Source organism: Scomber scombrus, chromosome 19, assembly GCF_963691925.1.
Source record: "Scomber scombrus chromosome 19, fScoSco1.1, whole genome shotgun sequence".
NCBI classification, from domain to species: domain Eukaryota; kingdom Metazoa; phylum Chordata; class Actinopteri; order Scombriformes; family Scombridae; genus Scomber; species Scomber scombrus.
In genome coordinates, this window is record NC_084988.1 from 16,900,735 (window position 1) to 16,925,174 (window position 24,440).

The 24,440-nt window shown below is 40.8% G+C and overlaps 1 protein-coding gene across 1 annotated transcript in view; it reads right to left on the reverse strand.

Annotated features, from left to right (window-relative positions):
* Positions 1 to 23,842, reverse strand: part of LOC134000437 (ryanodine receptor 3) — a 97,826-nt gene extending 73,984 nt beyond the window's left edge. Inside the window, exons 1-3 of the mRNA XM_062439778.1 lie at positions 23,795 to 23,842; positions 4,973 to 5,092; positions 430 to 534 (exon numbers count right to left, since the gene is read on the reverse strand). Of these exons, the coding sequence (XP_062295762.1) occupies positions 430 to 534; positions 4,973 to 5,092; positions 23,795 to 23,842 (273 nt within the window). The remainder of the gene's footprint in view (positions 1 to 429; positions 535 to 4,972; positions 5,093 to 23,794) is intronic.
* Between the last annotated feature and the right edge of the window lie 598 nt (positions 23,843 to 24,440).

Sequence of the window (24,440 nt, forward strand, 5' to 3'; positions counted from 1 at the left end):
TGCAGATTCCCTTCGTCACGCCTCCCGTTATTCTTTTAAAAAAGATATTTCAATTATTCAAAATCTTCTGTCAGCAATATAATGCACTCTTTTCTTGAGGACATGAGGACATGAGGCCCCTTTAGGAAATGCTGCAGTAATGCCAAGGCATCCCCTTGATATTCATCAATATTAATAGGGGCCCAGACCTCTCTGCAGCAGGGGTCCCCAGGCCACAGTAATGGGCCTATTTTGCCCATTAATCTCTTTTTAGTGACTGAACAAGTTAAGAATATTTAACTTAGCTGACTGAATTCACGACAGTATACAGCTTTATAACTTCTCTTCTCATTTTAAATGTCTAAACAGACTGGAACAACATATACAGTATGATTCAGGGTGACTTATGAAGAGTTGAAGTACGGAGTGTTTCTCATCTGCATCACTCACCCCTTCACTGTTCTGTCCGCTCTTAGCCAGCATCTCCTGCAGGGCCCGTACTGACAGAGACTGCTCCAACACAAAGTTACAGATGCACAGGTCTGGAGGAACATACTGCAACAACAAAAAAAGTAGGTCTCGGGTTAAAAATTAACACAGCACAATGTTCTCACAAACAAGTTTCTAAGGTTACTTTCCTTTTACTTTACATACAGAATTCCTCTGTGTTCTCATTTTTGTACTTTTAAGCTGCATGAAGCAGATTTTTGGAGCTTTTAAGAAGGTACCTGAGTGTTATCATGTGGACAGGAAAGAGTATATATTGTAAATATTGGACGCATAAGAGATCATTTTCCATCATCTCCAGTTACTATAACTATGATAAAAATGAAAAACAATGGCTTTTGGGTGCAAGGAGCATGCAGTTTAATCATTTCTGGGTAATGAAATCCTTGAAAATGTTATCTTATGGTGCCTGCCACTAAATTGCAAAATTGCCTGCCGCACCTTTACTTTAAATGGATGTCACTGCCATAGCTGTTCATTAGCATACAACCTGAATAGGTGCACAGTAAATGTAATATTGCTTGTAACTTTCTTCTCAGCCGTCTCTTTTTTAAACTTTAGTGAATGACTAACTGGTCTTGGTGTATGGTCTTGCTGTGCAAGAATACAGTAAAAAAAAAAAGTACCATCTAGAGCAGGCATGTCCAGACTATTCCATAAAAGGCTGTGTGTCTGCAAGTTTTTGTTCCAACCAATCAAGAGCGCACATGATCCGACAAATCAATTCTCTGCAGACCAGTTGATTAAATGAGTCAAGCCTGGTGTGCTCCTCCTTTGTTGAAATGAAAACCTGCAGCCACATGGCCCCTTATGGAATAGTTTGGACATTCCTGATGTAGAGCACAGTGCAGTGTGCATTGTACAGCATGTCCTAAATGTATGAATCAAGAAAGTAAAGAAAGCACCTGACTGAGAATACAACTCTGCTGCAACATCCCACCAACACAGGCCCAGCTTTTCTCCATTAATAAAAGGATCACTACAGCCACTTGTCCTGCCTTTCATCCAGATTCATTTTGATTTAGTAGGTAAAGACCATTTTGCCATATAAGCAAAACAACCAGAGATCATCAGGAAAATGAAAACTGCTCACGGAGACTACAGGGATCTTTGATTAGATGCCCACTCATAAAATCTGTGCTGACTTCTGCATTTATACCATATTTGAACCAAGTTTGTCTTAATCAAATAGACCATATTCATTAAAAAGCATTTTAGAAACAGATTAAGTGCTCTCCGGGCAGTCCAGCAGATTAGCCAGGTCTTGGACAGAGAACGGTTTGAAAAGAGAAGAAGCCAAATTGCATCCAAACCAGGGCAGCACTGAATGGGACAGGAGAGAATACAGGCAATCCACTGACAGAATGAGGGAAGCAGCAATGAAGATATCGTGGGGTATGGCTACAAGATAAATGATATCAACCTAAACACTCTCTCTGGCCTCCTTACTGAGTATCTTAACACCTCCTAAAATGGTTCATTCTAACCTCATTTGCAAACTTCACACAACCCAGTTTAATGTTGAAGAAACTATGGGTTCACATGTATGATCATCGGGATTTAAACAGCTGCTACTGTGCAAAACCACAGTAGCTTGATTATTAAACTGTGTTACAGTATGGACACTCCAATTGGGAATAGAGATGACTTGATTTACAGCGGCATATGCCAGTCTGTTGAAATCCAACAACCCTGCTTCCAGTCTCATTGGATGGTTGCAGATGACAGACACACTCCCAGTTGTCAAAACCTCTTAATTTAGACATCCATTTCAGTGACTTGTATTATTTTGAGAGAATTTATTTTAATCCCTCATGTCTCATTTATTTTCTAGCTATACAGACAAGCAGAAAAAAACACTCCTAGACATTCACTTAAAGGAATAGTACAACATTTTGGGAACTACACTTTCTTGCCTAGAGTTCGATGAGAAGATCGGCACCGTTCTTATCTTCTTAAATTTTAGCATAGCATGACTGAAAAGGGGAGAAGCTAGCTTAACTCACTCCAAAGATCAAAACATCCACCTATCAGCACCTCTATGTCGTTCCCTATATCTGGAGTCTCCGCTGGTTACCTGGTAACCTCACATTGATGAGAGAAGACTCCAGAAAGTCACCACGCCCGGCTGAGAAATAGTCCAGTTCAAGCAAGCATAAAATCCCGACTTGCTGTTTGTAACATGTAGTTTGTAACCTACAGTTTAGCTAGCTTTAGAGGTGCAAACACTCTAATATCAATACAGGTATGAGAGCTGTATCGTCTCATCTACACACATCCCTTCCCTTCATTCTGTAGGCAGAATAACAATGTTGCCTTCTGCTTTATGCTTAGCCAGCCATCTCTCTACCAGCGTCACTGTCGACAAATCATAATAAATGCTCTGGTGGGAAGCAATCCACCCCCACCCTCATCTCTCAGGGTGACTAACAGTGGACCTTTGCCCCCTCCACAATCATAACTGTAACAGTTGGTGGGGAGGGTACTGCCTTGGCAGTGAAATGAAGGTCTAAAAGAACTAGAGAAGAAGCTGAGTCCAGTCCTGTCAGGGTGTCCTATCACAAGGCAGAGCAGGGAGACAGCTTTACAGCAGCTGGGCCGTGCTCTGATGTTTGGTTTATCAGCAACCGTTTGATGAGGGAAAGAGCCTAGCTAGATGTCAGGGTAGGATTGATCATGTCTTCATTTTTGTCTCCAGAAGGGGGATCAAGGCAGTTAAAACTGATTGCCCTGTGGAGGTGAGCTTCCTTTTCAGCTTAATTAGAGAGCTACTAAAACTATTAATTGAAGAGGTAATTAAAGGATCTAAAGCAAACAATCAGCAAATATCAACTGGTTAGTGTTAGCATAGGTATATGAAAAGAACTGTCTTGATTCACATACAAAGACACAGCATGACTGCCATTATGGCATGGTGGCATCTACCCTCCAGTGGTCATAATATTGAGTCGCTGACAGGCAAGAGCTGCTGGTCGTATATCACAATCAACCAGCTTCTAACAGGCTGATTGATGTTGCCATTTAAACCGCGCACTGTTTAAATCAACCTCATCCTGTAGTGCTGGTTCTGTGCCCCATTATTAGACTAGTTCACCAAAGAGAGGAGGCATCCTATTTAGCCGTCCAGGCCCTAAATTGCTGTCTTAGTTTTTTTTTTTTAAACCTAACAATCGTTGATCCTAAAGGTGGGGTGATGCCTTTTCATAAAACCAGCAGGCAATGAAGACAAAGTGCCAGATAGGGAGAACATCCATCACATCTGTCAGGTATAATTACCATCCAATATGGGGTGAAAGCCTCACCTACCTCTGCACAGAATAACCCCTCCACCCCCACTCTTTGTGAGAGCTGCTGGAGGGCAGGCAGGGGTTGTTGAAACGAGAGAAGTCACCAAATGTAAGGAGTACATGGATCTTTGCTCACATGTATTAACAAATTTCTGATCTACTGCACATCATTCCTTCTTCCTCTCTCAGCTTTATTTATTTACACACATTGTATGTTCCCAGTGCCTTGGCTTTAGAGAAATTAGTCTCAGACAATACTAATGGATTATGATTAAAAGACACTCAATGTGGAAAAGCCCATTAGGCCTACTGTCAACAGGCTACAAGAAAACATTAATGCCAGATTAGCAGCAGAGCAACATATGTCAGGGAGAGGTGAGAGTATCCTGGGATTGCCATGGCTCTTTCTGGATCACTTGTTGATTTTGTTATGCAATAGGAAGTAAAATCTTCAGTAACATCAAGAACAAAAAAAAGGTTGAGGATGCTCTTTATAACTAACACACAAAAGTGCATTAATATGGCAACCCACTGATTACAAACGCAAACAATTAAATTGAACTCATTAAAACTTTGCACTGAGTTGCACAAACCAGAAAAATGCGTCAGCAGCTACAACCGTGCTGCTCAGCTGCAATAAAGCTGTAGGCAATTACAGCCAACGACAGCACTGTTTATGAAACAATCCATCAAATACGTCCAGGGGCGTAATTTCAGGGAATTATCATTTGACGGCGGGCCCACAGAGATGCCGATGTTGTCCCTGAACCCTGGGAAGAAAAGCTCATCAGCCAGACTGCGGTGGATGTGAGCTGTTGTTCCTGCTTTGATGATGTGCTGAGCTGCCTTCCTGCTCGTCTCTGCTTGGCTTCACTGATTGTTTGCTGGACCTAAACAAGGATGAACTAAATGGATGTTTGGTTTCCACGGAGCTCTCGCCTGGGTGAATGAATCCTTTCATCCGGTTCACATTTCTGCAAACTGCTCCATGTGACATGTTTATTATATTAGTGTGTGTGCGTGCATGTGTGTGTTGGAATACATTTCATGGCAGAGCTCCACAGAAAACAAACTGGCTCCGTCACAGTAAGTAGAAGATGATGATTTTTTTAACAAGGAGCTGAGCAGAGACATCGCATACCAATAACATGCATCTCTATGTTCCTTTTCAGATGAGAAAGAATCAAACCGGTGTTTACCTTTGCTTCAGATGTGGGCTCCAGGTAACACAGCCTGTTGCCCAGCCCCTCAGCAGCCAGGCAGAACTTGCGATTCTCCTTCTGGATGCAGGCCACGCACTGGAGGACCACTTCATCATCCTGTCAAGACAAAACAGACTTCAGTCTGCATGTCTGTTCATGTGCGCGTGAGAGTATAGACACTGCAAGTGTAAATGTGTGTGCATCATGTCCTGAGAAAACCCCAATTCACCCACACACATGCTCGTCCGACTCCATTGATCGGGGGGGACAGAGGCTTTTAAAGTGTTCCCTCTCTGGTCAGTGTCCCGCTAACAGTGGTAGAGGAAAAACACCAGACAGATACAATAGCATGACTCTCAAAAACTCATTCATTAAAACATTTATTTTAACTTACTAGGTACTTGTATGATTTACTGCATAATTTACACATTATCTAAATAATAAATCATTGTATGAATAGCTACAGCTACACTCTGAGCATTCTGAGTAGTTTAAATGACATGTTTGGTGATATTCTATGTTAGAAGATTATAATAAATGCTGTGAAAAGACCAAAGATAACAATGAACTGATCCTACTAACAAGTATTGCCAGTGCAGCCTCAGTATGATGTAATGTATTCCTCTGTGTCATAGATCTCCATTGCTGCCCAAAAGCTATTAAAAACACATCAATAAGCCACACAGTTGCACCAGCTGACATGTCTCTTCATTACGACGAACATGGGTAGTGTTGTTTGTTTTGAGTCAGTCCTACACACTGTAGAGTGTCTTACTGCAGTAATTACTCACAAGAGCAGCGAATCTGCAGCTGAAAATAACACAACAAATGCACTATTTGCTTCTGACTGAGAACTTCTGCTGGTTAAGGAATTATAGATTTTTGTCTTTTCGAGGATTTGAGTTTGCTGAGGTGTCCTTGAGCAAGACTCTGAATCTCAAGGTCATCCAGAAAGTTCTGTAATTTATCGTGAATATCTTGTATGTGGATACACGATCATTTAACATTTGTCAAGCATATAATGCACCACAAGAAGTTAAACCTTATGAATAACATATGCCTCCCCCCTCACACAGAGTTATCCTTTTTCCTCTGCCTTTGCCCAGCTAATTGGGGGGTTTTCCTCTCTAAATGTGATGATCAAACACATCCATGGCTGATCCCTTTGAGTCGATCCAGTCTCCTTTAGGCTATTTACTCTCTTTATATGGTACAAATGAGGTTGGGGAAATTGATTTGAACGTTCAAGGTTTTAAAAGAAAATAATGGTCTGACTAAATGAATGCATGTTCTATATGTAAAAGAGACGGCTTGCAGTAGTTTTTATGTGTAAGATGGTGTGTGCATCTATTTTAACATGTACTATAAGCTTATATTCAGTATATTTCTGGTATAGAAATGTCTTGTTGGATGTCTAGCATTTAGCTCCCAGTTCTTTGATATGTCCAATAAAAAGGGAGCAAAATAAATCAAATGGTTAAATCTTGAATGCAGATGAGCTATAGGCAATAGGCTTGCTTTCTGTCTTTGTGTATCAATTGTATTAGGTAATGTTTCATAAAAGGCAGGTGCAGTACTGTAGCTCATATTCTTTTAGGAACCCAAGAGCGGAAAACAAACAACGCTGTAAACGCTGAATTGGACACGATAGCAGAGCAAGCGGAAATCTGCTGATATGGGCTGCTATGGGATGAGGAAAGTGGGGGGTTTTGGAGGGGGGACTTCTGCACAATGGCCAGCTGCATTATTTAATGTGAGGAGGATTGTGCTGAGAGGAGAGTGCAGCAGTACAGTAGTAGTAACAATAAAGCACTCCATTACAGTGCAGCACTATGTATGAAAGAGAGAAAAATAAGGAAGCATCTTCATGTCTGTGAATGCATATGTGCATATACTGACTCTTTTTTATAAATTTGTTTGGATGCGCTGCATGAAAATCAATATGACAAGCCTCAGGGCCCTGAATGGACACATTTTTTGAGCTGATGCTCATGAGTGCCTCAGATGTGGTTCAGGGGGAGATTATAATTCTGGGCGCATTGTGAGCCTTTGTCTGTAACGACTTTTACTCGCAATAAGTGAAAAAAATACTGTATGCAAGGGTGTGCAATATCATATTCTTCATGATAATAACCAGTTTTTAACAAGATAAAAAACTGTCATATCTTGATATTCAAGGCTAAACCCGGTGCCTAGTCTGCATCTTTCTATATGTAGTCCCATTTTATCTTATCATACTTTATATTTACTGTATTTATTAATTTTAAATGTTTGTTGATACTGTGTCTCTGCCATTCGTCCTCATCAATATCCTGTATTGTCAATTATCCTGTAGTGTTTGTTTTTAACATAGTGCAATGAAGCCAAGGATTATTTTTCAACAAGGTGGACAATAACGTTTCTAACTGTCTACTAACAAACATATTCTCATCTTTTGAATACACCATTGCAATTGCTGACACGCTCTTTCATTTTGACGATTATCGGGCACTGTTTATTTTTAAATGATCCCACACATACTGACCTGGTCTCATAAATAAATCACTAGTCTGTTATTTTGGCCTTTTATTGAATTTGTTGATAATAACAACAATACAGAATACTGACAGCCTTATCCTTATCCAGCCAATTCTGAAAAACTAACTTGGAAATTCTATTTTGAATTCCCCACCAAAAAATGGTGTTATTGCTAAACCTTTGTGTGTATTCACACTGATAAATGCAGTCCATCATTATAAAACACATAAATGAGATACATGTTTATGTACAGAAGGAAGCAGATGTACTTGCGATAGCACTGATTGCTGGAATTGATTGTGCTATTCATGGGACTGTAGAGACTTTGGAGACTCCTGGATCAATATGAAAATGTTATTCAACTCAGATTGAAATGAATAGTATATGGCAAATCAGCGTCTCGACTGGGCTGGAACATGCAATCAGTCTCCCTGTTGAGGGAGCAAGTGTATGGTTGATTTGGGCCATATAAGGACAGTATCGATCCACGCATCACATTCCTGCCTGTCCAAGTGCCAAGAATGCACACATACAAACAGACACACAGACACACACACACACACACACACACACACACACACACACACACACACATACACAAGAGGCTAACTCTCAAGTCTCAGGATTGGCCCCGTTCCCACGTCTCACCCCCGTTCTAAAGTACAATTAAATATCTGACAGTCTCTCTCTCTCTCTCTCTCTCTCTCCCTCTCTTTCTCTCTCTTCCTCCCTCTGTCACCAACCCCACTTACTCATCCCCTGTTTTACCTGACTGCTACAGAAGAGGAGAGAACATTCGTTGATATCAATCATTCATACAGTGAAGCACTAAGTGATGTCAGCCAGGCTGCAAAGAAAGAAGATGCTCTTCTCAATTTGGAATGGTTCCATTTAAATCTGAAGAAAACGTCAGGTTTTAGGGGACTCTGCTGTTTTTGGGTGTCCATTTGCAAAGATCTCTGTATTGTATCTCTGTATGAACAATTGAAAAGGTGGAGCCAAATCTGAACTTCTACTGTATGTGCTAATCTAGAAGAAATCCAAATTCTAAATCCAATTTACCTAATAATTTAAATTACAAAACAGCCCTTCAACATAACAACTTTTTTCTCAGGTTTAAAAAAATGACACATCTGTCACAGGTTAAACAGATTGAACGAAACATAAATCATTCAATTGCCTTAAAGCAATGTGAGAAGTGAATTGAGTCTCCCAAGGGCACCTTGAGAGTGAATTTGACTCTAACATAGTATTCCCTCTCTCACTGCTGTTCTTTTGTTCTGTGTAAACCCAGGCATTTGTCATCCCCATTTATATTTCCCCAGTATATGTGTGTGTGCACTAAAACAATAGTGTAAAACTCTACCTTGCTCCTACGAGACTTGTGTGATTAACACACAAGCATATCAATGAGCAGGCTCAGCTTATTTTCTTGGTTTCAACCAATCACGGTCTCCCGATGCGCAGGGGAATGATGACATTGGTGGAGACTTTTGCATAGTGACAGGTTGGCATACCAAAGGCCTCCTCAACAACGCTGCAGCAAGCCAATCACTGTTTTGAACTGGAAAGCACAGAAGGCTGAGATTCCTGTAAAACACCAAAGTCCTGAGTCTGGACTTCTAAATAAATTATCATTATTGATGATAGTAGGGAGTGATTACAGAGTTTAGAGGCAAGTAATAGGTTGTTGTGGCTCGAGAAAATACAATCCTGGCATTAGTGTGCAATTATTTAAAGAGCATCTCTTTCTCTCTCCTGTATCTCTTTCTCTCTTCTTGCTTTACAGTACACTGCTGCATATATAGTATAGTTTTTAATTCCAGCCCCCCAGACAACAATGATGAGAAGTCAAGGGTTTGTGGAGTGTAACCCCAAGTTATTCTCTTCCCCTTAAGTACTGGGATACGTACAAGCAATCTGAACCAATATGCTCTCAGGTGGAGTCTGGAGTACCTAAGCCTTTGGTTTGGAGAGGTGTCTACAGCATTTCAGCAGGTAGCACAGTGTAGACCATGCCATCAGCTCACGTGAAGAGACTCTTAACACCTTATCATGCACCACACAGGGCTGCAGTGCTTTGGCAAAGTATTCTCAAGTACATCCTGGAGGCGCCACAATAACAACTGTAAAGCTGGAGTCACAAAATTTGTTAGAGACACAAAAGACACACAGAGGAATATCTCTCTGCAGGAAAACAGAATGTTTCCTCTTTTTTTTCTTTCTTTTTTTCTCTTTTTTTTTAAGAGCACTGAGAGTCTGGGTCTGATGGCAACTGAATTGCACCGGTATTTCATGTGTTGCTCCAACGCCTCCCATAAGGCTTGTATTTCCACTTCTTGCACTATGCTACACCCAGCTCTCTATACTCATGACATTATCATCTCCTTTCATTTTAGATGCTATATCTCAAGTTTAAAGCATCCCGGCCGCAGAGAAAATAACAAACACCGCTTAATAAACACTTTAGGAGTGCAGTGTTAAAACTCCCAAAAGACAGAAACAACATAACAAGTGGTGTCACTGTTAATGTGTCTCACATTCAAATCCATGAAGCAGATTTTTGGCTTGGAAGATGCTTTGACGCTCTAGAGAGCTGCATACATCCATGTCACCTACATGTTCTGTCACCAGTTTTATGTGTTTTATAAAAATGCACTGGTGCAAGACGATGTATAAATGTCTAAAGGAGTTCATAAAGGAAAGGCAATTACACCTCCCGTTAAGAAGAAATGGCCACTGCTAAGTATATCCCATCAAAGTAAAGACTTGTGGTGATAAAATCAAGACTCTGCTCCTGCAGCTGCAGCAGCTCCTTGCTCTCTGCCTCGTTCTTTGAGGTCAGATTTGTTCTGGCTTCTTCAGCTTGATGTGGTGCCAAAGAATCTGGTGAATCAACAGCAAATTGATCTGAGGGTGGCACCGCGTGGCCCTCTGGGAGAAGCTTGAAGGATATAGCACCACAGGTGAGAGAAGAGGGAAAGAAAGGAAAGAAAGGGAGGTAGAGAGGCAATGGAAAAGATTCCTGCTCACAGGAGCAAACACAATCAAATGCACCACACACACAGCATTTGCCTTCTCTTGTCTTTGTCCCCCTGTGACACAGCTCTGCAGTGTACTGGGTAATAAGTCTCCATGATCACCAGGGGCCTGCTGCCAGTCAACACTGTACAGAGCCTGGCTCACACATGGAGACTTTGTTCAAGACAGATTGATACAGCTGGTCAGACACTACAGAACAAAATACAGCTGAGCAGTGGTTTCACCCCCTACAAGCACTCCCTCCGTCTCTCTCATCTCACACCCAATCTCACAGTGTAGATACAGGACATGGCCAGGTGTTTCCAAGTACTATTGGCTGTCCACAGAGAAGAGGAGATGAGATGAGAGGAGAAGAGAGGAGAAGAGAGGAGAGGAGTGACTACAGACAACAATGACGCACTGCTAAAACATTTGGGAATTGTTGGCTTAACCATCTGTTAATTCCCTCTGGTCAATTTAGGTGTAGATTATACATATTACATGTGATGTGCAGATGGTGTTTTGATGATTTAGGATCCAATCTCACTGTATTTGTCACTTCTTGCTAAATCACCAAATGACAACAGTTAACTGGATATTTCCACTTCCCCCTAAACTGCATGAATATGATTCACTATGAAACACACATATTCCAACATGTATGCAAATACATAAAACAGAATAATTCCTACATGTATAAAGGTTCACCAGTTAAATTGAATGTATAATGTATCCCCTAAAACTGTAATTTTAATAGTTGATTGCTTTTGACCACAGATATTTCCTTTCAACCAATTTATACATAACTGAAATCTTTACTATATTTTCTTAAGTTGTAATGGTGCAACCTGATTAGCTTTATTAGTTTGAAACTAAGAATGTAGAAATTAGTTTAAAACAAAACAAACAAAGGATTTATGAGACATTTTTCACGGCAGACATTTTGAATGGTTATAGCAGGTAAAGCACAGGTGGAACTGATCAAATGATCCATGGCTCATTTCATTTCAAATGAGGAGTTGGCAACCATTGATGGCATTATTGCACCTGTGCTTTCCAACTTTGACATGTCAAATTGTACAATACTGTATTTGTAAATGACGATCAAATAGAGGTGAATATTTCAGCCTCACTGGGTAGACTGAACCTGCAAGTGTAATACTAATTGTAAGATGCACATTTCCTTTTTTTCCCCCATCATTTCTTATAAAGGTCTTGTAGTATCAGAGGAAGCGCTGTAAGACAAGAAACGTTGTGTCCCAGAATATTCTGGTGCTGATTACACTCTGCTGGCTTACTGTTGGAGTGATTCATAGACTTGTAGTGTAATGCTCTCTCACATTGTGGCGTGACACACACAGAAATTGAAAGAGAAAGAGAAAAAAGTTTGACTAGAGGAGCGGGTGCTTTGTTCTCATGACTCAGTGCTGCTGTGTATTTGAGAGTGCTAATGCTCATCTTGAGGCAAACTGCTCAACATGCAGCCCTCTAAGCACAGACAGAATGATAGAGAGAAAGGAAAACAGGGCAATAGAGTGCACAATAAAGTCACACACACGCACACACACATACATACATACATACATACATACATACATACATACATACATACATACATACATACATACATACATACATACAAACATACATACATACATACATACATACATACATACATACATACATACATACATACATACATACATACATACATACATACAAACATACATACATACATACATACATACATACATACATACATACATACATACATACATACATACATACATACATACATACATACATACATACATACATACATACACATCATTAAAAACCCCAGGCCAGAGTGACACCATAAATTAATCTTGACATCCGCTAAAATTTCAGCCTCCTTTAAAGGCTTTGCTAAGGGTGCTGGGGATGACAGCTACCCAGCTTGTTATTGAGGAGTGTCAGTGGCCGGTCCCTGGCACAAAATGCACACAGCTGCATCCTCAGCTGCATTGGCGCGGTTAATGCAGTTTGGAGAATCTTTAAACACATTTCCCATTTGTACACTGTTAACACAAGATCAAAACTTACAATCTGCAATGTCAGATCAAGTCAAGTTTATTTAAAGTTGGATATGGAGGTCACAGCTTTGCTCCAGCATGATCCAGCCCAAGAAAATGTGTGCCTTGAAATATAACCCAAACTATAATTTTGTCGCTTCATTATAGCTTGGTAGAAAGCATGTAATTGTCTGAAAAGAGCATGGCTGTGTAGTTGACTTCCTAGAATAAATAAATGAGAAAATAACTCTAAGGCACTGAAAGATAATCTTATCTGCGTTGGTTCAATAGTCCCATCCATATCTAATCCTCTCAGGTTGTTTCTGTGTGTTTGTAACAGTCATATGGCACATACTGCACTTCAGACCCAGACTGTCTAATCACTGTAGGCAATCTAATTACCCAATCACTATACACTCACACTATACAGCTGAGAACAGCACCAACCATATGGACCGAGGCAATCCATCTAAAAGATTGGACAGGTACGGCGATCAGCGTGAACCAAATAGCTTGGGGTGAAAAATGGCCACATCTTAAATGACACAGTGATTGTAGCTGCTGTTAGCATTGCAATGTTAGAGCAAAGCCTTCCTATTCAAGGATGCTTATTCATCTTAACTCTTATGACTATTTTCTTTATGTTGTGTGTTAGTATGATCATTATATTAGAGCATTCATGTTAGAAGTCAGAGTATTTATACATTAAGAGTGAAGGCTGCTACAGGTCATTTGAGGAGAAGTTTATAAAGAGTGCTCTGCAGGCAGATCTAACCCCTCCCAGGTCTAGAGGTATTAAGCCTGTGTGCATGCTTCAGTACCGAAGGACTAGAGGAAGGCGGCTGTAAAGTGTTTCATTGCCCCTTGCAGCACTGCTTCCCCTTTCCCGGCGGTGGCTTTAATGTGAAAGGCTAAGTAAGCATTTTCATCACTTCCTTGCTGGCTACTGAACGAAAAAAAAGGAAAAAACACGAGACTTGAGCATCACTGTAATATGTTTCATATTTTACGATGAGGCAATACAGTGACTATAGGAGAAGATTGGGGTAGTATTGCATTTTTCCCCTGACTGCACAATGGCATTGGGGATGCTCAGGGGCAATATGTGACAGCACTATAGCTGGGGCTCGCACTGGAGAAAGAAATGAACAAACTACTTTCCTCACCCACTGCTTCCCCTTCACAAAGTAGCCTCATTTACTGAGGGGATTGAGACTTTTTGTTGCAGGACACAGAGAAGGGAATAGAGGCTGGTTCTACTTTCTGACAAGCAAATGTGTTGTATTTTTAGAGGAAAAGGCTTTCTGGGGGCCCCATGGGAGAGCAGCACTAACAGGTGCATTTGTAACCATCCTGTGTCCGGGAAGCGAAGCATGAATTTTGACTCACCATTTCAACTGTGTGAGGCTAGATAAAGACCCAAGTGGTGCAGGGATGGAAAACACACTTCAGGTTACTTTATCACAAAGTACTTGATATGTGGCCTAAAATATCAAAGGGAGCAGTGATTGCAAGTATTTCAGGATTGCCATGGCCTACGCTCATCCACAAGGAGAGGGTGTTATGTCATTTGCTATCTCCTATATCTATCTGCCATTGTTTTAAAGAAATAGTTTTTGGGTAATACACTTATTCACTTTAGATGAGATGATCGATATCACTCTCATCCATCCTTTATGAAGCCAGAGCTGGTGATTGGGTTAGCCTAGCTTAGCATACAGACCAGAAACGGCGCGAAGCAGAGCCTGCCTCTGTCCAAAGACTCAAAAATCTGCCAACAAGCACCTCTAAAGCTAATTAATTAACACGTTATATTTCATTTGTTTAATTCACACAGTAACTAAAGTGTAAAAACGACCACTTGCAGTTGGGGGTATGTGCCAAGCTATTTTTTGGCTGGGATCAGCGACTTTCCTAGTTGTTACCTTGAGGCTGCCAGACAACCTGTGGAGACTCCACACTTCAGTTTTTGTATGAATCAAATGAACAAGATACAATGTGTTGATTAGTGAGCTCAAGGTGCTGGAGGGCAAATTTTTTTAACTTTGGACAGAGCCTTGCATCAAGTCTGGTTGCTAAGCTAAGCTAACCAACTTCTGGCAACAGCTTTGGACAGACAAGAGAGTGGCATTGATTGTTTCATCTAACACAGCAACAAAGTAAAGAGGTATAATTCTCAAAATGCCTTCTTCTCCTCAAAATGCTGACTTCATTCTACAGTTGGTGCTAGCATGTTTCATATTTTTGCGATATAAATGTGATTCTATCACCAGCAAACTTCATCTTATCCATAGCTCTAAGTGATATCCTACAATTCCAAAGCCCTAAAGGGAAAACTGACCTCAAAACCAGACATTTGTCAAGAAATACACAGTTTTATATTCTAACTATAATAACATTACATAAAAAAATTGTTGATATTATTTTTTCTTATCCTGTTCTGCGCAATGTAACAGTATTACATGTATCCTCTACATATGCAATAACAGTGATCGCAGTGTCAGCTTGTGCAGGATAAAAATATCCATTGTCCTTTAAGGCTTGACATGACTTAAATTCTTCAGAGTGCTCATCCACATGCTTGTGAGTGTGGATCTGTTGGGCCCCCGGCACAGAGGAGAGCAGAGATTGAACTACAGCTGAGACACCACTGTGTCAAAGTCTATTTGTCCAGAGACTGGTGATGATGCCCAGCTGAGGTATTCACGTGTCGAAGCTATAACACAGCTGAGACTCGGAGAAAAGGATCACAGAACAGAAGGCAGGCATAGTGCAGAGAAAGTTTGACTAAGTGACAATTGCAAAATTTAGGGATATATCATCCCAAAGCACCATGTCATGAAGAAGCAGGTGGGAAAAAAGAGAGGCTGAGAGTTGGAAGACAGCCTCTTGTAGGGTAATTTTTACTGCATCAAACATCACCCTGCAGCACTCTGATCTGTCATACAGTTCAGTAAGAGGCCTGTAAGAGCTTGGTAAAGTAATGTTTAAGTGTCAGCTCCTCAGGTATATTGCCACAATAACACTTCTCCAAGTTGGGAGGGAGTGCTACCGGGGGAGGTGAAAGAACCGAGCCATGCTGCAGAGATACTCAGCCCAGTGGAGGGATAAAAAATGCTCCACCATCTCTATGTGTTCCCTTGCCCGCAAGGCCAACTATAAAAGTTGTCACCAAAGAAAATGACAAAAAGCTACACAACCATTTAGAAGCGAATGCTCTTGAAATCAAATAATGCATGTGTGTGTGTGTGTGTGTGTGTGTGTGTGTGTGTGTGTGTGTGTGTGTGTGTGTGTGTGTGTGTGTGTGTGTGTGTGTGTGTGTTATCTTTGCTGTACATGCAACCCTTATGAATCTCCAACCCTGCTGCTTGCTGGCAAGTGCTTTTTTTATAATGCACATTGTTGACTCTGCAGCAACAAGGCCCAATAAAGAAAGTGATATCTCTTTGTCTGTGCTGGTGTGGTGCGACACAGAGGTTGTTAAAGAGGTATGAATCTTTTATGAGGTAGGAAACGCCATCGTTGTCAATATCTGATGAAAACGATGGGACTTTGGCACCACTTTGGCATCACTGGAATTTCTTGACATAGCAGTTGTTGTTGGGCTGGACACACCTATGTGTGAAGATCCTGCACAATTACACACCATTAGTCGAGTCAATTAGATTATTTGCTAACGTGCATTGGTGACACTGGGAGTGCCTTCGCCCAAACATAACAATCTGGCATTACATTTCAGAGGGCTGTCAAGGTTTGCTCAAAACCTCAGTAAACTCAGAGAGAGTCACTCAACTTTCTCTTATAAAAGGGGGGTAAAGCGAGCCTTGACGTTTTAATGATTTTTAGCAGCGATAACATTTTCTGTGGTAACGTAACTGTCACTTGCACAGATAAAGAAATTGTAAGAATGTTGTAGTTGCACTTATGAAAGATATGTGTGCGGGAAATGAACTAATACTTCTTCATGTATCTACTGTATGTAACTGTTCGTTAGCGGGAATCTACACAAACAGATGAGTCTGTCTGTTCAAGAAAGTTAAATGCATTTTCAATGAAAGCTTTAAAGCGTTCAGCAAGGGCTACTGACACATTCTTCTCAATCAGATCTGAATCTGTTTTATCCTGAAAAAAGTTTTAAATTAGCCAAACTTTTCTGGATGGATAGCTTTGGTGCCATCCTTGCAGCTAATTTGAACTGAAAATGTGATTATATTTGGTTTGTTTAGGGTAAAATGACACCAAACAATTAAACCTTTGAGGAGGATGTAATTGATGCAGCGTACCCCATCCTGCTGCGTAGCCACTCAACATCAAATGATCGAGAAAACAAAGATAAAACTGAGAAAGCCTGACAACATCTGGAAGATTCACGCCCAGACACTAGAACTAATTTCCTATTTCTTTTGTTCTTGATAAAGTACAATCACTATAAGACAAGCTATTCTGGAATCTATTTTTCCTATACTATACATTATGTGCAAAGCAGACATTTATCTGTAAAGGTTTGGCTGATTGAAGGGCTAAAAGAGGAATAATTTGTAGTACAATATAATATACAATATAGTGGATGAGAGGACTATGAATGCATCCTGTTGGGTTGAGAAGCAACGTACAAGTAAAACTTTGTGCAGGCCACAGATTTTCTACAATCAGTGAGCAATGCCACATCTCCAAATAGGATGTCATACATAGCCACAGCCTTTTGGAATGTAGCAGATTTGGATATTCAGCTTTGTATATGAGAGCCAACATGTACTGCCAAGAAGAGATGACAAAGCGTAGCAGAGACAGAGATGAAGAGATGGCCCTGCTAGCTATGGAGGAGGCGGCAGCTAACAACAGGCTAACAGTGGCTGGTGGTAATGCCTGCATGGTGTGTCTTTTTTGGGTTAAAATTCAACCAGATGGCAGGAAGGGAAATGAAAAGCAGAACAGCACAACATCTGTGAACAACATAGCAGTACAATAGAATACATAGAGCTTGCTGACTGGAATTTCTAACTGTGCTCAACATATTTTTCACACACTAATTTGGGTTGTGGCATTAGAGAGACAAGTGATGGCATACCACACCAAGCTATTATCCTATTACCAACTAAATAAGCAGCCCTATTTGAAAGAAACAGAAATGGTGGGGAACAATCACGTCTGTATGTTCTTTGTATGCCGTCAGTGGTGCTTGCTGGATTAATTGCATTGTATTGTTGTTGGTCAGAGGCAGTCAAGCAGGATATGTGGAGGTGGCCCAAGCACAAAAGAAGGTTAAGAAAACCAAAAGGACTACAGCTCATTGACATCAGTGCTATTTGTAAAAACGGGGGGGGGGGGGGGGTATTTGGTCTGTGAATAAAGTGAACAGCACAAGTGGAGTGTCAGTCAGTGTATAATAGATGTTTTGTCCCTATTGTGAATAACAGCTGACTTGTTATAAACAGAGAGTGGTTATATGAATGTAGTGAATGTAATTATAAATGTTATGAGAAATAAACAGTATATTTGAACTGGAACGTTTGCCGAGTTACACAATTACATGTAGTTATTATGCTTTTTCCTTTTAAATTATTCATTAGCTTTGATGAGGTGTGAAAGTTTGTTTGGATACAAGATTTTGCTGAAAAGACCAATCTACTTCTTATTATGGAGAGCAATTTAATACAGTAAATAAGGGGATTGTTTAAATTTAATTCCTAATTAGATATTCAAACTATAGTTTAAGGGATCAACTATTATATTCAAGTCTTTCCCAAAGGGCTCTTGAAAATAATCATCTGCGAATGTGTGTATAGTGGTGGTTTAATACATTGTGTATACATTAAAGAGTAGATGAATACCTTAAAAACCTTTAGATGCTGGCTACATAAAATCTGTTAACCTAATGGCGTGGAACCCATTTGGATCATTTTAAGTATAAGGTAACATGAGGTCAAGGAATGCTGTGGCCTGCCATGATTAAATGAATTTAAGAGATAGTGGAAATACTATTTATTGCCATTGATTTAGAAATAGTATTTTCTGTTGATGAGTCATTTTTGGCCAAAACATTTAATGAGGTCAATCCAGGTGATGGATGCTTCCTTATTTAACTTTATTGAACTTCCAGATGTAAGTCAATCAATGTTATCATAAACAGGACACCTCGTTATGATAATCCATGAGAAAGCGTCCTACAAGAATTCAAGTTAAAAGCCATTTAACATCCTGACTATTCAAAATTTGTTTCCGCATATCAAGTCAAGTACATTTTTATTTATAGGGCCCGATATTATAAATTTGCCTCAGTGGGCTTTAAAATCTACAGCATACAACATTGTCAATCCTTGGACTCTCGGTTATTGATTAGCTCATACACAAAATGAAAGATAGCTGTATCAATAATAAAATTAATAATCAATTACAATCTTGCACTTCTAACACAAAGTACATCTACTGTAATTATATCAAGGACCAAAGCAGCATGTCAGTAATTAACACGTATCAGACAGAAGTACACATTAGGCAGAATTTTCATATCAAGGCATGCTAGACTTAATACTACAGTTGAAAACATAAATGGGAGACGCGTTAGAGGTCTTAAACTAAAAGAAAATAACAACAGGGTCTTCGTAGGAAGGAAGCTTCCTACACTGCCTCATTAAATATTCATGCTCTGAAACACCAGATCAATCAGGCCCCCTTACTGCATGCCACTGACATTACTGAGGAAATTTCTTCATTTGGTGGCACGATCAATAGCTCATTACAGCAGCTTTACACTGAGTCGTCTCTGGGCAGGCCTGCTAGCTTAATTCCCTCTACATCACAGGCCTATCTTATCTGTCCATCTTCATCATGCAACAGAGAGAAACATCCCCTGCTGAGCAACAATCACACGCCAAACCTGGCACTGACTGACTTTTCTACAAGTTGAGCTTTTGAACGTTTTTTGAAAGTACAAAACTGAGAACTGTGAATTTGTCTGAGGTTAATGCTAATGGGTTATATGAGGGGAATCAATACTGCAGCAGGGTTTAAGTATATGTTCATATGCAGTGCAGAAAAAAGAGTATCTATTTGATCAACAGTATGCCTTATGCATGACAACTTTGCACCTGAAGTAGTTTAAATGCAACATATCCAGGCAAAGAACCACAATAAATCAATTCAATTTCACACTTGTTTGTTGCCCAAGACATGTATGTAAGGTATAAATCATTTATATAAAGATTCACACACAGCATCAGTTTTCTGCATCTCATTGGTGAGTGTAACATCTGACAAAATGATAAACTAAAAACACTTAATGAGAGAATACCTCCGTGAGAATTTGCCTCAAAAATTGACATTTTCTTAGTTTCATGAAATTCACTTCTTCACAAAACAATTTCAGAGTGAATCTCTGCGCTCAAATCTGCACCATTATGCTCAAAATGCCTCTTGGTTGCTAATGAAACTGAGCTATTACTTTTTTAATTCAACCATGAAATGACAGCAGACCTCATCATAATGACATTAGAGCTACCCTCCTTAGTGTCAAGTAGAATGCGATGATGTGCTGAACTAAATTCCCATCAGTGAGAACAATTTCATGGTAATCTCTAATAATTATACACAGGGCAACTGACAGAGTAACAGGAGGAGACAAATATGAAGCAAGTGAGGGACACTTGTGGTCAAAAATAATCTGTGCAAACAAGTATCAACTTAGATAGGACACACTGAAAGACTGAGAAATTATATTTTTTGGCATGTCCATTTCCAGAGTAATGAAAGGTCAGCTGTTCTCTGCTAAAGTAATATGGCCTGACTAAAACTGATTCTATGCAGTTTTATATAGAGAATACTGTATCTCCGACTGCACGCTGCAGATCAAGGGCACCTTTGATTGCCTCTGGGCCACAAGGACCTGTTAGATACAGCCTCCACCTCCCAGGATCTGTCACTTCACCATTTCAAATCGCAGGTAACACATACAGATGCATGTCGATAACATGCTATGCAACGATGGATCACAGCGAATATAAGAAGCCAAAAAAGAGCAACTGCAACAAAGGAAGGAAAGGAGACAACCAGCAGGGTGTTCACAGAGACATGAGTGGGTGAGGAGGCAGTGAGTTCTGGCACTGATGTAGGGGGCATACAGCACAGCAAAAATTAACACTTTACTGCTTTACTCTCTTATTTGTTTCTTTCCTTATGTGGCTATTATATTTTTTTGTTTGCTTGTTTGGCTCGATGCATTACATCTGTGTTGCCGCATTGACAGTCATCGCCTGGATGCAAAGTGAGACCAGCGCTTTCACATAAACAAGCCGAGCGCTGCCACAGTGCATTAGTCACAGCCCCAGTCTGGCCTTTTCAAAGTCGCTACTCCCACTCAAACTGCTAATAGATCACCAGAATTTGATATTAGCCTAGCAGGGATCCTCGCAACAGAGAAGTTGTGCGCGGTGTGCCTGTGCACGCATGATAACACTAATAAGTGGCCTTCTGTCAGTAGGGCTATTTCACTTAAAACAAAAAAAGCGGAGTGAGTCCATGACAGAAGTTTGGTACCATTCCCTCTTCTTCCTCTGCTCTCCATCCGCTCTAATGACACAACACACAGTGGGCGACCAATTCATTTAGAAAACTACTCTTGCATAATGAGCTGCCCTAGCCATGTTACCTTAAGCTGATATTTTATTCATACTGTTCACTATACTGCTTATTATGAAGCGGCTGTTGGTGAAGCTGTAGCAACCGAGGACATTTTCCCAATTTCCACATAGGAAAAATAAAGTTCCTATAGAATATGCAGCCTTATTAAACTCTCTGTGCAGCACCTTGCCCCCTCTGACATTAAACAGCAGTTTGGGGGCAGCTTTTCTCTGAGTCTCCTAGCTCACAATCAGCGCTGTTCCTCTTCCTGTAACATCAAATTACCCATGGCTGAGGCATGCTCGCTCGTTTCCCTCTCTTCCTTTCCTCCCACCGAGTTTATAGGCAGCAGTCCGGCTGGGATAATGTCTGCCATCACTCCAGGGAAATTACTTTGTGTTGTTAGGGAAAATGCAGATTGTGAACTGCTTTATCAAGCTTCTTGACTCCAGTAACAGCCAACATTTTGAATGCCAGCAAGAAATACAATGTCTAAATATCCTTACACACTGTTTGACACAAAGTTGCACTGACGTGAAGCTAAGTTCTGAGCCATGCGTGTGTCTATGAGTATGCATATGTGCAACCAACTTGAGCATTCGTTTCTGCAGGAATGACTCAATCATGTACTGTAGAGAAATGTGGGCGCATGAACATGTATGTGTGGGCATGTACATACTTTTGTGTGTATCTGTTCTGTTCCTCTACATGGAGTAGATCAACCGTGCCTTGCTTGAACTGATGAATAATTTCTGCACTGTGCTCTGCTGTGGCACGTCTGGTGCAGCCTGACTGCACCACACAGCTAAAGCTCCGCATTTGCATTCAACACACACACACACACTTTTACATTAATGTACACCAAGCTCGCTCACTGCGCCTCCATCCCAACACAATCCAACCTTTCAGCTGCTTCCCTGTGTGAAGGGATGCAACAAGCTGCTATGCCCTTTTTTTTTTTTTTTTTTAAGTAACAGCAGTTTCCTATTAGTCAATATCATCTTATTTTTTTCTCTCAGGGTTACCACTGGGGAAAAAATGTTCACTGTGAATGGGACCAAAACAGTCAAATAAGCAAAAAGTACTAAATCCACAACTCTCATATGGGGCTGCCTCTTATAATCCTGATTGTGGATTGGCGGCATTTTAGGTTGAAGCCCAGAAAAGAGAAGTAACGGTGCAGAAATGTCAGCTCTCTTTTGGAGTGGCAGGCATGCTGATGTGGTGACCTCTGTGCGCTGTGGTTTAAAGGTTGGGGGACTATGGGACAAATGAGCAGTAGGGTAGCAGCCTTTAGTGAGACGAAAGAAAGACACATTTTAAAGATCACTGCCATTGCTGGGGATATGAAAGCTGTTCAGTGCAAAAACATATTCAAGATTACATCACGTATGTTTTTTTAAATGCCTAAAGGTAGTGTTATTGGGCTGTGTGGACCTGACATTTTTGACATTTTTGAAGTAAATGTGTTCGATTGTGTTCGAGAAAAACATAACTTGGTAACTATCATTTACAGGAAAACAAGAGCATCTCTGCTCTGTTTGCCTCAAAGTACAGCAGGTTACGCATATGTGAGCAGCTTAATAAAGGGAAACCACAAGCAGCAGTTCCAGTGATATGTGCAACCAAACACCTCCTGCCGTCTCAGGGGTCTATCTGGAAGACCTCCAGCTCTTTGCTCCTTCATCTCTCCTAGACAAGTGTGTATTTTCAGACATGATACACCTCTCTGTGCATTTTACCATAAGTGAGCACATCATGTCATCATCTATATTTTGTCAACAGCGGAAAGTATTCCTCTCTCCTCAAGCACTGCCAGATATTTCCAAGCATCTCCACACTCACCTTCAACTATACATGTTCTACTGTAGTTTAAGACTGAAGATAAGAAGAGCAATTAGTCTACAGCCTATTTAATACTAAATTACAAGCATAAAATCTGTCTAAATTGGCTAAATCTACATTTGTAATGTGGCAAGGGTCCAACAATAATGTATTAATCAGAAAACACTGTCTTCAGTACAATTGCATAGACCTTTGCTGCTGCACAGGAACCCTGGGGCTACTGTCTGGCCAGGCAGCCTACACTGCCAGGCAACCACGTTAGAATAGCTTATACACTAGAATACAGCATGCATATTGGTTAAGAACTCCCTTTTTTCCTAAAGGAGATTTAAGTGATGCTACAAGAAGAAGCTTTTCGACTATGCACGTCCTTTTAAGACAAACATCAGTGTTTTTCACACAGTCGACCTCTGCCAAATTGAAAACCATTAATGGCTATAACGGTGCAGCGAGGTTCATAGGTAAGTTTTACATGGTAAGGGAAATAGTGCTGTCAACTTCTTGATAAAGAGACTGCAGAAAAGACAATAGCTCTCAGTGAGCGATGCGCAAAACAATAGGGCACTATCACCGCCTCTAAGATCTGCAACAAGCTATGAAGGGTTATCAAAGGTTATGGGATCAAATAACATCTGTCAAGAAAGCCATCAATTGGCAATCGACAGAAATAATCTCACTCGCAATGTAACATGAAAAAGAGAGCTGCACATATTTCCACAGCTGCCGGCGCAGCGCTTCAAGTACAAGCGGCAGGAAATGTACTCACAGTTCTGAGGAACTGGATTTCATCCTCTCCTTCTCCACCTTCAGCCATGGCTGCAAAGGAGCCTGTTCAGACTCGGGAAGCCTCCGCTGGCTCCTCTCTCCTATCGATATTAGCATATAGCTAATCCACGGCCATACAGCGGGGAGACTACCGCAGCATGTGTCACTCAAACCCCTGTGCTCAAGCCACGCTCACCGACCGGAGGAGGAGTGTGTCAGCATCGGTGGGCTGGAGCAACTGGGGACGGTGTGGCGGGGAAACAGGGAGAAGCCAAGTCGTGTAGCCAAGATACAGCAGCGGGGGCTTTATGTTCGACGTCACCGGCAGACCATATTAATACAAGCGTAAAAGTGCGAATATTCAAACGTCAGTGCGTTTAATTAAGTGAAATTAACGCTATCTAATGAGTGTCACGTTATTTTTGGGGTTTCTGGCCCTATCTCATGGCTCCGGATTCTCAGTAAACGTAATGTTTGGAAGGAAATCGGAAAGCAAGATTATAATGCTAGCTGCTATTTGCAGTGCTGGTCCAGATCAGCACCATGGTCAGCACCCCGCAGCACAGACATGCTTCTGCTTCAACACAACGTGATAATCACAGTCTCCCAGGCTGCTCAAACTAAACTTATGTATTATTTTTTTGAAA